Source organism: Nerophis ophidion, linkage group LG07, assembly GCF_033978795.1.
Source record: "Nerophis ophidion isolate RoL-2023_Sa linkage group LG07, RoL_Noph_v1.0, whole genome shotgun sequence".
Classification (NCBI taxonomy): domain Eukaryota; kingdom Metazoa; phylum Chordata; class Actinopteri; order Syngnathiformes; family Syngnathidae; genus Nerophis; species Nerophis ophidion.
The window spans coordinates 71,460,493-71,472,992 of NC_084617.1; the positions used below are offsets into that span (position 1 = coordinate 71,460,493).

Sequence of the window (12,500 nt, forward strand, 5' to 3'; positions counted from 1 at the left end):
AGGCAAAACAAATAAGCCGTAAGCCACACATTAGAGCAGGGTTGTCCAAAGTGCGGCCCGGGGGGCCATTTGCGGCCTGCGGCTAATCTTTTACCAGCCCGCCACACATTCTGTAAAAATTGCAAAATTGATAGTATTGCAAAAGTCAAAAATTAAAATATTTATAAAAAGTGGAATGAGGTGGAATCTAATGAGAAAAAGTGGCAATGTTGACACACAGCTGCCATGCAGGCTGTTTTTTTTTTTTTTACTTTTGTCTTTATTTTCTTTTTTTTTCCATTGCTTAAATAAAAATAAAAAAAAGGACAAAAAAATCTGTTATAATGAATTATTACCTAAAAATTATCACTTTAAAATGTTTTATGTGGAAAAAAATATTGCATATGTGTTGTATGGTTGCCATATAAAAACATCAAATTTTTGACCAAAGAGCATGAAACAAACAAAATAATAGTTCAAACTTAAAATCGACAGATATATCGGAAGTTGATCTTGAAATTTAAGTGTTAAAAGTAAAAAAAAGACTAATAAAAAAGCATCACTTTATGAGTGGGGAACCTTTTGGATCTCAAATATATTTAGTAGGATTGTATTTAACTTTTCACTGTGATTACTCAAAAATATTAACTAATTAAAATCAAAGGTGTCTTGCATTATTGATCTTTGAGGGCTTTAATTGCTAAATAAAGGAACTCTCCTGAAGGAATCAATAAAGTACTATCTATCTATCTATCGAAATACTGCATATTTCAGTTTTACTATAAAAACAAAGTTGTCTTTGACAGAAAAGGCATAAAACCTTATTTGTTTTACTTTATATCAATCGCAATCAATCTCAATAATAATAATAATAAATAAATAAAATACTAATAATAACAATTTGACTTATTTTTAACATTTTAGTGACTGGGACCCTCAATGCTCCCCAGGAGCCCTTAGGATTAAAAAAAATTCCATATATTTTTTTATGGTTTGAAAATGAAAAATATCAAAATGGCCCCGCGTGCGGCCCTCTGTGGAAAAAGTTTGGACAACCCTGCATTAGAGTATCTTAGTGTCAAAAAAATTAAATAAAAAAAGGTTTGACTGTCACAACAGTGCCGCCCTAGTGGCTCCCTGGAGCATTTTTTTAAAAAGGATTGAAAATGGAATAAGATGGGAGAAAAATGATTTCTTAGTGTTAGTAGGTTTTTTGTTTGAGGACAAATATGACACAAACCTTCCCAATTAGAAAGCCCACAGTTTAATATTTTTGTGTGTATGCTTCACTGATGAGAGTATTTTGTGAGTATCATTTTGTTCTACTGATTTCGGCGGTTCTTGAACCCCACATAGTGTGGACTGTGAGACAGCAGTTTGTTTACATGCAAAATTGTCCACTCCTTCTTTGTCTGATTTTGTCCACCAAAAGTTTCATGCTGTGCTTGAATGCACAAAGTTGAGTTTTGTTGATGTTATTGACTTGTGTGGAGTGCTAATCATGCATATTTGTGGTACTCAAAGCGCTTTGACACTATTTCCGCATTTACCCATTCACACACATATTCACACACTGATGGCGGTAGCTGCCATGCAAGGCCTTAAAGGGGAACGTTATCACAATTTCAAAAGGGTTAAAAACAATAAAAATCAGTTCCCAGTGGCTTGTTGTATTTTTTGAATTTTTTTTCAAAATTTTACCGGTCTCGGAATATCCCTAAATAAAGCTTTAAAATGCCTTATTTTCGACTCTCTGCGAAGACACTGGCCATTTCCCTGTGACGTCACACAGTGCTGCCAACGTAAACAAACATTGGGAATACCACAGCAAGATATAGTGACATTAGCTGGGATTCAAACTCGGATTTCAGCGACTTAAGCGATTCAACAGATTACGCATGTATTGAAACAGATGGTTGGAGTATGAAAGTATTGAAGAAACTGAAGATATTGAGCGGATAGCTGTTGACGCTATTCATAGCCATAGCATGGCCGAATAGCTGCGTTAGCATCGCCGGTAAAATGTGTGGACCAAACGATCAGGACTTTCGCATCTTTTGACACTGCAGCAACTTAAATCCGTCGACTGGTAAGTGTTTTTTTCGCATTAAACGTGGGTGGAAGGAAACGTAATATAGTTGCAAATGCATCTGCAGGTTATCCATACATCTCTGTGCCATGTCTGCTTTAGCACCGCCGGTAAATAGCATGTTAGCATCGATTAGCGTAGCATGTTAGCATCGATTAGCTGGCAGTCAACATCAACCAAACTCACCTTTGTGATTCCGTTGACTATCGTTGCAAATGCATCTGCAGGTTATCCATACATCTCTGTGCCATGTCTGCCTTAGCATCGCCGGTCAAATGTGGAGACACTCTGGCACATTCAATGGGGGTCTGGCGGCAGACACTTTGGCATCTTCGGGCCAGTGGCGCAACTTGAATCCCTCCCTGTTAGTGTTCTTACACCCTCCGACAACACACCGTCAAGGCATGATGTTTCCAAGGCTCCAAAAAATAGTAAAAAAAAACGGAAAATAGCAGAGCTGAGATCCGGTGTTTGTAATGTGTTGAAAATGAAAATGGTGGGTGTGTTACCTCGGTGACGTCACGTTCTGACGTCATCGCCTCCAGCGCGATAAACAGAAAGGCGTTTAATTCGCCAAAATTCACCCATTTAGAGTTCGGAAATCGGTTGAAAAAAATAGATGGTCTTTTTTCTGCACCATCAAGGTATATATTGACGCTTACATAGGTCTGGTGATAATGTTCCCCTTTAAACATGACTCATCAGGAGCAAGGGTGAAGGGTCTTGCTCAAGGACACAACGAACGTGACGAGGTTGGTAGAGGGTGGAGATTGAACCAGGAACCATCAGGTTGCTGGCACGGCCACTCTCCCAACTGCGCCAAGCCGTTCCCTCAGATATTAAGAAATGTAGCTACCGTAAATTTCCATAATGGATGTGATTATCATGAGCTTTTGACACACTGTGCATGTAGACGCTAGTTAGCTGTCAGCCGCTTGGCAGCCTGGAAACTAAAAGAAATAGCGTCAGCCAGAAAGGATTGGTGTTTGTGATCTGCAGGAAAATGCTTTATCGGCAATGACGATCACTTACTGGTTTACTTTCGCTAGCTGCACTAAAGTAAACCAACGAGTGGTTAAAAGGGCAGGGAAAATTACAAGGAATCTATTCCCAGAGATGAGTGCCCTGTACACACCTTGCTGCTTAAAGTGAGTACGCAACATCCTAAAGGACAGATACCATCCAGCACAGGGCCTCTTCAACCTGCTACCCTCTGGAAGGAGGTATAGATCGATTGGCGCCAGGACCACCAGAATGTCTCAGTCTGTATCCCCAGGCTGCTAAATGAACAGCATGCCCCTTTACTGCCCCCGACCATCTTATTACCTCACTCTTAACCACCTCAGTAATAATGCTCTGGCCATAAACGCAACACTCATCAGACATCTGACTGTTCCCACCCCCCAGGTCCCTCTATAGGCGTTCTCATAGACAAATGCTACACTGTAAAATATGGTCAACCTGCACATCAATGCAGTTTCTATGCCGCTGGACAAAGCTCAGACGAAATCTCGTTGACATGTATGACTTAAGTGTTATTTATGACAATGACAATAAAGGAATTGATTGATTGATTACCCTTTAACACAAATTGGACGATACCGACATCTAGAGATGTCCGGTAATATGGCTCTTTTGCCGATATCGGATATTCCGATATTGTCCAACTCTTAAGTACTGATTCCGATATCAACCGATACCGATATATACAGTCGTGGAATTAACACATTATTATGCCTAATTTTGTTGTGATGCCCCGCTGGACGCATTAAACAATGTAACAAGGTTTTCCAAAATAAATCAACTCAAGTTATGGAAAAAAATGCCAACATGGCACTGCCATATTTATTATTGAAGTCACAAAGTGCAGTATTTTTTTTTAACATGCCTCAAAACAGCAGCTTGGGATTTGGGACATGCTCTCCCTGAGAGAGCATGAGGAAGTTAAGGTGTGTGGGGGGGAGGTATATTATTGCGGCCCGGAAGAGTTAGTGCTGTATTTGTTCTGTTGTGTTACAGTGCGGATGTTCTCCCGAAATGTTCGTGTCATTCTTGTTTGGTGTGGGTTCACAGTGTGGCGCATATTTGTGACCGTGTTAAAGTTCTTTATACGGCCACCCTCAGTGTGACCTGTATGGCTGTTGACCAAGTATGCGTTGCATTCAATTGTGCGTGTGTGAAAAGCCGTAGACCAGGGGTAGGGAACCAATGGCTCTAGAGCCAGATGTGGCTCTTTTGATGACTGCATCTGGCTCTCAGATCAATTTTAGCTGACATTGCTTAACACGATAAGTAATGAATAAATCCGCTGGTAATCACAGTATCAAAAATAACGTTCAAAATATAAAACATTTTCATCCATCCATCCGGTTTCTACCGCACCTGTTCAAGAAGTCGCAGAATAACTATGTTATTAAAAAGAATAAGAGACTTATACTCTAAAAAATGTTGGTCTTTCTTAAAAATGCACGCATTTAGTTGTATTCAGTGTTAAAAAAAAAATTAAAAAAATTGTATGGCTCTCACGGAAATACTTTTTAAAATATTTGGCTTGTGTGGCTCTCTCAGCCAAAAAGGTTCCCGACCCCTGCCGTAGACATTATGTGATTGGGCCAGAACGCAAAGGCAATGTTTTTAAGGTCTATCGGCGCTCTGTAGTCCTTCCTACGTCTTTGTACACAACGGCGTTTTAAAAAAATCATACATTTTAATTTGTTAAACCGATGCTAATAATTTCCGATATTATTACATTTTAAAGCATTTATAGGCCGATAATATCGGCAGTCCGATATCATCGGACATCTCTACTCACATCTTTACTGTATTGACTGGTAAAATAGAATCAACACTTGTTGGGACTTGTTGATCACTAATAATTATTAAGGCCGGTAAAATTCTACAGCTGCAGCTATCGAATATTTTAGTAATCAGATATTCTACTGAAAATGTTTTAGATTGAGTTATCGCAGAAAACATTTACATTTGGTTTAAGAGCAATTATAAATGCACAGGGAAACAAAGGGACATTTAATAAAATCATTTTTTTAGTTTTAATACAAGGTACAGGCTTGAGAAACAATAATAAATTGTAACATATTTGAACATAAATCCCTCGGAAGCATTTTGACTGTGTTTGCACTCTTGCAGATGAAGTTAACTCCAGAATACCTGCAGCTCATGAAGTACAAGGCCATTGCTGCCAACAGCAAGATCTACTTTGGGAACGACATACCCCAGATGTTCGTGGACTCAGCCGGAACTTCCATCAAGGCGTCTGCAGCCATGGACTTTGTGGGCGAGCAGATTTTGGACATGGATTAAGACAAGAAGGTACTGGGAGGGACCGCACATGGTTGGTGGACTCAATGTTGGAGGGTCGTGACACAAACTATGCAGCTTTTTCCCCTTCAGCCCAGAGAAGCCCTGCTGACGTGAACCTCAGAACCACTGCTAGAAACTCTCAACATTGGAATAAGCATGTAAAAAGTCCGAATATAACCTTTTCAGGGACGCTTCTTTGTTTGGTACTGGTAGAAGAAAAACATTTTTGATTGCATCACACGTGAGTTCAAGTGTGTGCTGTGTGACGTTGAGAAACAACAACAACAAAAAAAAGAACACGGCTCTTGTGGAAATTCATCAAGCACAAGCAAGTGATAATGCCTTCAATATGGCAGCATTCCAATAGGGAGTGGTGCCCCAAGGGTAGAAGTACAGTATGTGTTTACACCAACAAGCATTTCTTTCTTTCATGAGGCTCTTAAATGAGAACTACACTTGTTTGGGGAATTTTGCCTAATGGTCACAATCACCATGAGCGACAAGAACAAAAATGTCTTTTTTTTTTTTTATTTAAGGACCCTAAAGATGATAAAAAAAACGCTTGCAAGATGCGGCTAATGGGAGCCACCGTTGTAGCCTTCAAAGCCCTCTAAAAGGCCTACTGAAACCCACTACTACCGACCACACAGTCTGATAGTTTATGTATCAATAATGAAATCTTAACATTGTAACACATGCCAATACGCAATTGCAATTTTAAATTTCGCGCTGAAGTATCCTGCTGAAACGTCGAGGTATGATGACGCGTGCGCGTGACGTCACGCATTGTACAGGACATTTTGTTCCAGCATCGTTTCTAGCTATGTCGTCTGTTTTCATCGCATAATTCCACAGTATTATGGACATCTGTGTTGCTGAATCTTTTGCAATTTGTTCAATGAATAATGGAGACATCAAAGAAGAAAGCTGTAGGTGGGAAGCAGTGTATTGCGGCAGCCTTTAGCAACACAAACACAGCCGGTGTTTCATTGTTTACATTCCCGAAAGATGACGGTGAAGCTTTACTATGGAACAGAGCGAACAAGCGAACACGGTTGGATTGGACCACACACACAAAGTACAGTGTATTATGCAGCGATCATTTCAAAAGATCGTGTTTCGAAGAGGGTCCCTTGCTAAGGGCAGAGATGGGCATCGCCACCACCCGTCGACTGGTGCTGAAGAAAGGTGCGGGGCCGACCTTCAGGTTGTACAGTTACGACCATGTAATCAAATAATCTCACTAAAACACTAGTAGCACAATAAGCAGATAAGGGATTTTCCAGAATTATCCTACTAAATTTGTCTAATAACATCTGAATCGCTCCCACAGTATAGTCTTTTTTTTTTTTTCTAGTCCTTCACTCTCACTTTCCTCATCCACAAATCCTTCATTCTCGCTCAAATTAATGGGGAAATTGTCGCTTTCTCGGTCCGAATCGCTCTCGCTGCTGGTGGCCATGATTGTAAACAATGTTCAGATGTGAGGAGGTCCTCAACCCGTGACGTCACGCGCACATCGTCTGCTACTTCCCGGTACAGGCAAGGCTTTTTTATCAGCACCAAAAGTTGCAAACTTTATCGTCGATGTTCTCTACTAAATCCTTTCAGCAAAAATATGGCAATAACGCAAAACGATCAAGTATGACACATAGAATGGACCTGCTATCCCCGTTTAAATAAGAAAATCTCATTTCAGTAGGCCTCTAAAAAAACTTCAAAAACCTCCATCCATCCATTTTCTACCGCTTGTCTCTTCCTGGGTTGCGAGTGGTGCTGGAGCCTATCTCAGCTGAATCAAAATTTGAATTATGTACATAATAATGGAACTGGCACATCCATAAAAAATATGTACAATATTAACCATATTTTAGTCTTTTTGAGCAATACCGTTACTAAATTCCTCAGCGCATTTATTTCCGTTTCTAGCAATGCACTTCCGGCAACAAGTAGCCTAGTGGTTTGAGTGTCCGCCCTGAGATCGGTGGGTTGTGAGTTCAAACCCCGGCAGAGTCATACCAAAGACTATAAACATAGTGTGAATGTGGAATTTGGAGCCAAGCTATGCTGACATAAATGGTGTGCTTACCCAAAATCAACTGGAAAAAAAACTTCCCCGGCCAGCTGGACCAAACGCACGACTGTCCATCGAGTGAGTCACTATAATATTGATCGTAACACATGCAGCACATCATACTGTACGCTGTCGAGCTTGCTGTGTACAAACAAAACATGAAATGTGGGTTAACACTTTATAGATATTGTAATAAGACTGTTCATGTTTTTCAGTCAGTACTCATTTGTGTCCTATTGCATTTTTTTTGTACATTAAAAGTTTTAAAGCCATTCGGCTGCTGACATAGATGCTAGTTTACGGCTAGGCTTTGATTGATTGATTGAAGACTTTTATTAGTAGATTGTACAGTACATATTCCGTACAATTGACCACTAAATGGTAACACCCGATTAAGTTTTTCAACTTGTTTAAGTCGGGGTCCACGTTAATCAATTCATGGTAAATTGTTATGCAATGTGTTAGTACGCTGTTAAAAGAGTTTCCAAGGGTTTGCTCTTAAATTAACAATGGCGCTACCACTTGGTTATTATACAGGTTATGGAAACGTAAATTAAAAATTGTTGGCGATTTTTGAAGGGATTTAGAGATAGAACGAAATGATCCCATTAGCTGCATCGCTTGCCACCGAGAAGGAGACAATTATGACAAATTAAAATGAAAAAATATATATATTTTGTCTTCTTGTCGCTTACAGTTGTGATCAAAATTATTCAACCCCCACACAATTTTGGTGTTTTTGCAAGTTGGACATTTATTCTGTATTTTGTTAATGGTCATATCAAATAAAGATGTGTCGAATAGACAAATGCAACTTAAATTGTTACATAGTATTTTACAAAATACCAAAAAAGGACATTTTTCTTAATATCTTATTGACAAAATGATTCAACCCCCTAGTTCCATGCATCTTTAGTACTTAGTAGAACACCCTTTGGCAGTAATGACGTCCTTCAAAGGTGATACATAAGCTTCTTGCAAGCATCTACAGGTATTTTAGCCCATTCCTCTTGGGCAAAGGCCTCCAGTTCATTCATATTCTTGGGCTTGCGTGCTGCAACTGCCTTCTTCAAGTCCCACCACAGCTTTTCTATAAGATTTAGGTCTGGCGACTGTGAAGGCCACTCCAGAGTCTTCCAGCCTTTCTTCTGATGTTAATTTGGAGGTATGCTTGGGATCCTTGTCCTGTTGGAAGGTCCAACGTCTCCCAAGCCTCAGCTTCGTCACTGACTTCATGACATTTGCAGCTAACATATCCTGCTAGGAAATAGAATTCATAATGCCTTGAACGCGCTGGAGATTCCCGGTACCTGAGGCAGAGAAACAGCCCCAGAGCATGATTGACCCCCCACCATGCTTAACAGTAGGAAAGGTGTTCTTCTCTTTGTAAGCTTAATTTTTTTCTCCTCCAGACATAACGTTGATTCATAGGCCCAAAGAGTTCCAGTTTTAGAAGAGTTTCCCAAAACCTTTGGGGTTTGTCCAGATGATTTTTGGGCATACTGGAGTCTATTTTACTTGTGCCTGGTAGTCAGAAGTGTGGTGCGCCTCGTCGTGCGCGCCTTATTGTCTGGGACAAAACCTGCGTTCCCTCCTCTGCAATGTCCTGTTGTAGTTCCTCAGCTGTTTTTCACCACTGTACGCTTCAAACACCGGACAGCAGTTGCACACAGCATCTTCTTTCTACCACGCCCAGGTAGTGATTCCACTGTGCCTTTAGCCTTAAACTTGCAAATTATGCTCCATACTGTGTCTTTTGGAATGTGTAATGTCTTTGCTATTTTCTTATATCCATATCCTTTCTTATGAAGAGAAATTACCTCCTCTCTTGACTTCTTTGACAACTCCCTGGACTTCACCATGTTGCAAATACACCATTGACCATCTACAAGAAGCTGAGCGTCACAGTCTTTTTCAATCAGTTTAATTGTTGCTCGTTATGGTTCTAATCACATCTACAGGTGTTTTCAACACCTGATTGAAAAGACCTTATTCAAATTCTGTTCCTTAGAATTATGATCTTCAAGGGGTTGAATAATTTTGTCAATTAGATATTAAGAGAAATGATTGGCAACACTAAATTGGCCCTAGTGTGTGAATGTGTGTGTGAATGTTGTCTATCTGTGTTGGCCCTGCGATGAGGTGGCGACTTGTCCAGGGTGTACCCCGCCTTCCGCCCGATTGTAGCTGAGATAGGCGCCAGCGCCCCCCGCAACCCCAAAAGGGAATAAGCGGTAGAAAATGGATGGATGGATGGATGGACACTGTTTGGTATGTTAGAAAATATAATGTAATTCAAGTTGCATTTGTCTATTTATTGCATCTTTATTTGATATGACTATAAACAAAATACGGAATACATGTCCAACTTGCTAAAACACCAAAGTTGTGTGGGAGTTGAATAATTTTGATCACAACTGTTATAAGGATTGTAGGGAAAGGCAACATTTTTCCCAAAAAAGTGCAGTTCCCCTTTAAACGTCAAGTCACTCCACTGAATATTTGTAGTCCTCTCTGTTTGCTTCAGGTTGAAACAAAAGTTCTCTGCTGCTTCACTTGTTCATTGTTAAGATAAAATGTTAACTAATTGTTTATTATCTTTTGTATGAATCCATGATGACGTCCAATCAAAAGTGCGGCGATGTTTCCAGCACAAAGAGATTCCATCAGTGTCGTTTGTTGACTACTTTACTCACATTCCAGCCTCTGGTAATATCTCACGGATCATTTTGACTTTGCCAATGATGCCAGCAGAATGCCGTCAGATAAATGTCAATGTAAATTATTTTATTTAGAAAATGGACCTCACTTTTTAAAGTATTGGATATATGGTTCTAGAGCAGACCCGGGCAAATTAAGGCCCGGGGGCCACATGCGGCCCGGTGAGTTTTTCAATCTGCCCCGCCGGACATCCATCCATCATCTTCCGCTTATCCGAGGTCGGGTCTCGGGGGCAGCAGCCTAAGCAGGGAAGCACAGACTTCCCTCTACCCAGCCACTTTGTCTAGCTCTTCCCGGGGGATCCCGAGGCGTTCCCAGGCCAGCCGGGAGACATAGTCTTCCCAACGTGTCCTGGGTCTTCCCCGTGGCCTCCTACCGGCTGGACGTGCCCTAAACACCTCCCTAGGGAGGCGTTCGGGTGGCATCCTGACCAGATGCCCGAACCACCTCATCTGGCTCCTTTCGATGTGGAGCAGCAGCGGCTTTACTTTGAGTTCCTCCCGGATGGCAGAGCTTCTCCCCCTATTTCTAAGGGAGAGCCCCGCCACCCGGCGGAGGAAACTCATTTCGGCCGCTTGTACCCGTGATCTTATCCTTTCGGTCATGACCCAAAGCTCATGACCATAGGTGAGGATGGGAACATAGGTCGACCACCAGGTTCTTCAGACCACCAAGCACCGACATGAGAGCCTGTTTCGGGGTTGCAATATTTTTTATTTTTCAATAAGTCTCTCCGTTGCTTTCCAGCAATTGTCTTTTTCTCTTTTGTTCTCCTTCGCACTCTGGCTCCAGCCCCAACCCCCGTCTCTCCTCCTGGCTGCTGCTTATAACAGAGCGACAGGTGATTAGATAACAAGGCCCAGGTGGGCCGTTTACGCACCTGTCGCTGATTTCGAGGCTGGTCCTGGCACACCCTGCTTCGCTGCAGGCCCGCAGGCCACGCCCCCTCCACAGTTGGCTTCAGAATAACAATGTTATTACAAATAATAAGAGAGCTATTTTACTCTAGAAATGTTGGTCTTACTTAAAAATAAACATGTTTAGTTGTGTTCAGTGTTTAAAAAAATATTATATGGCTCTTACGGAAATACATTTTTTTAATATTTGGACTCTTGGCTCTCTCAGCCAAAAAGGTTCCCGACCCCTGCCTTAGTGTGAACATCCATTGTAGTCTCTTCATTGTGTACCAAGGTCTCGGTTTAACAGAGCCTGCCTTTCACTTTTGGCATCTAAAAAAAATACACCTAATAAAATTATTATTATTTTTTTTAATTGACTTTTTTTCCTTAGAGGACATTTTTATTTTGCTTGGACTTAAAAGCTGAATATTTCAGTTAAGATTTATAATCGTATTGCTCTTACATATTTATGTCTCTATAAATGTCCACCTGCGGTGATTTATGTCTTTTATCAAACCAATTCACACTCAACAAAATATTTTTGTATTTATTTTTTCAAAAGCTGACAAAACAAGTCTTTTGTGCATCTGTACTTGTTTCATTGGCAGTGCGCCTTTTAATCCAGGGCGCCCTGAGGTCCGGAAAATACGGTAATTAAAAGGCAAAAAACATATTTAAAGACAAATATTCGTGGGGTTTTTTGCATTGCCAGAGACAGGAGTAGACCCAACAATATTCCCCCAGATATGATGTTTTAGACCATATATATATAATATATATATATATATATATATATATATATATATATATATATATATATATGTATGTATACAAACCCCGTTTCCATATGAGTTGGGAAATTGTGTTAGATGTAAATATAAACAGAATACAATGATTTGCAAATCATTTTCAACCCATATTCAGTTGAATATGCTACAAACACAACATATTTGATGTTCAAACTGTTAAACTTTTTTTTTTTGCAAGTAATCATTAACGTTAGAATTTGATGCCAGCAACACGTGATAAAGAAGTTGGGAAAGGTGGCAATAAAAACTGATAAAATTGAGGAATTCTCATCAAACACTTATTTGGAACATTCCACAGGTGTGCAGGCTAATTGGGAACAGGTGGGTGCCATTATTGGCTATAAAAGCAGCTTCCATGAAATGCTCAGTCAGTCACCAGTTTGTGAACAAATGTGTGAGCAAATTGTCAAACAGTATAAAAACAACATTTCTCAAAGGGCTATTGCAAGGAATTTAGGAATTTCACCATCTATGGTCCGTAAAATCATCAAAAGGTTCAGAGAATCTGGAGAAACCACTGCATGTAAGCGATGATATTACGAACCATTGAACCCTCAGGCGGTACTGCATCAAAAACCGACATCAGTGTGTAAATGATATCACCACAT

At 40.4% G+C, this 12,500-nt stretch overlaps 1 protein-coding gene across 3 annotated transcripts in view; it reads left to right on the top strand.

Moving 5' to 3' along the window:
• The window catches only part of LOC133556785 (erlin-2-like), a 52,307-nt gene extending 42,183 nt beyond the window's left edge, over positions 1-10,124 (top strand). For 2 of the 3 annotated variants that reach the window (XM_061907055.1, XM_061907057.1), the window contains exon 13: positions 5,216-10,124. In XM_061907055.1, coding sequence (XP_061763039.1) covers positions 5,216-5,389 — 174 coding nt within the window. In that variant the 3' untranslated portion in view covers positions 5,390-10,124. The remainder of the gene's footprint in view (positions 1-5,215) is intronic. The other variant, XM_061907058.1, reaches the window with a different exon arrangement.
• Positions 10,125-12,500: the final 2,376 nt, after the last annotated feature.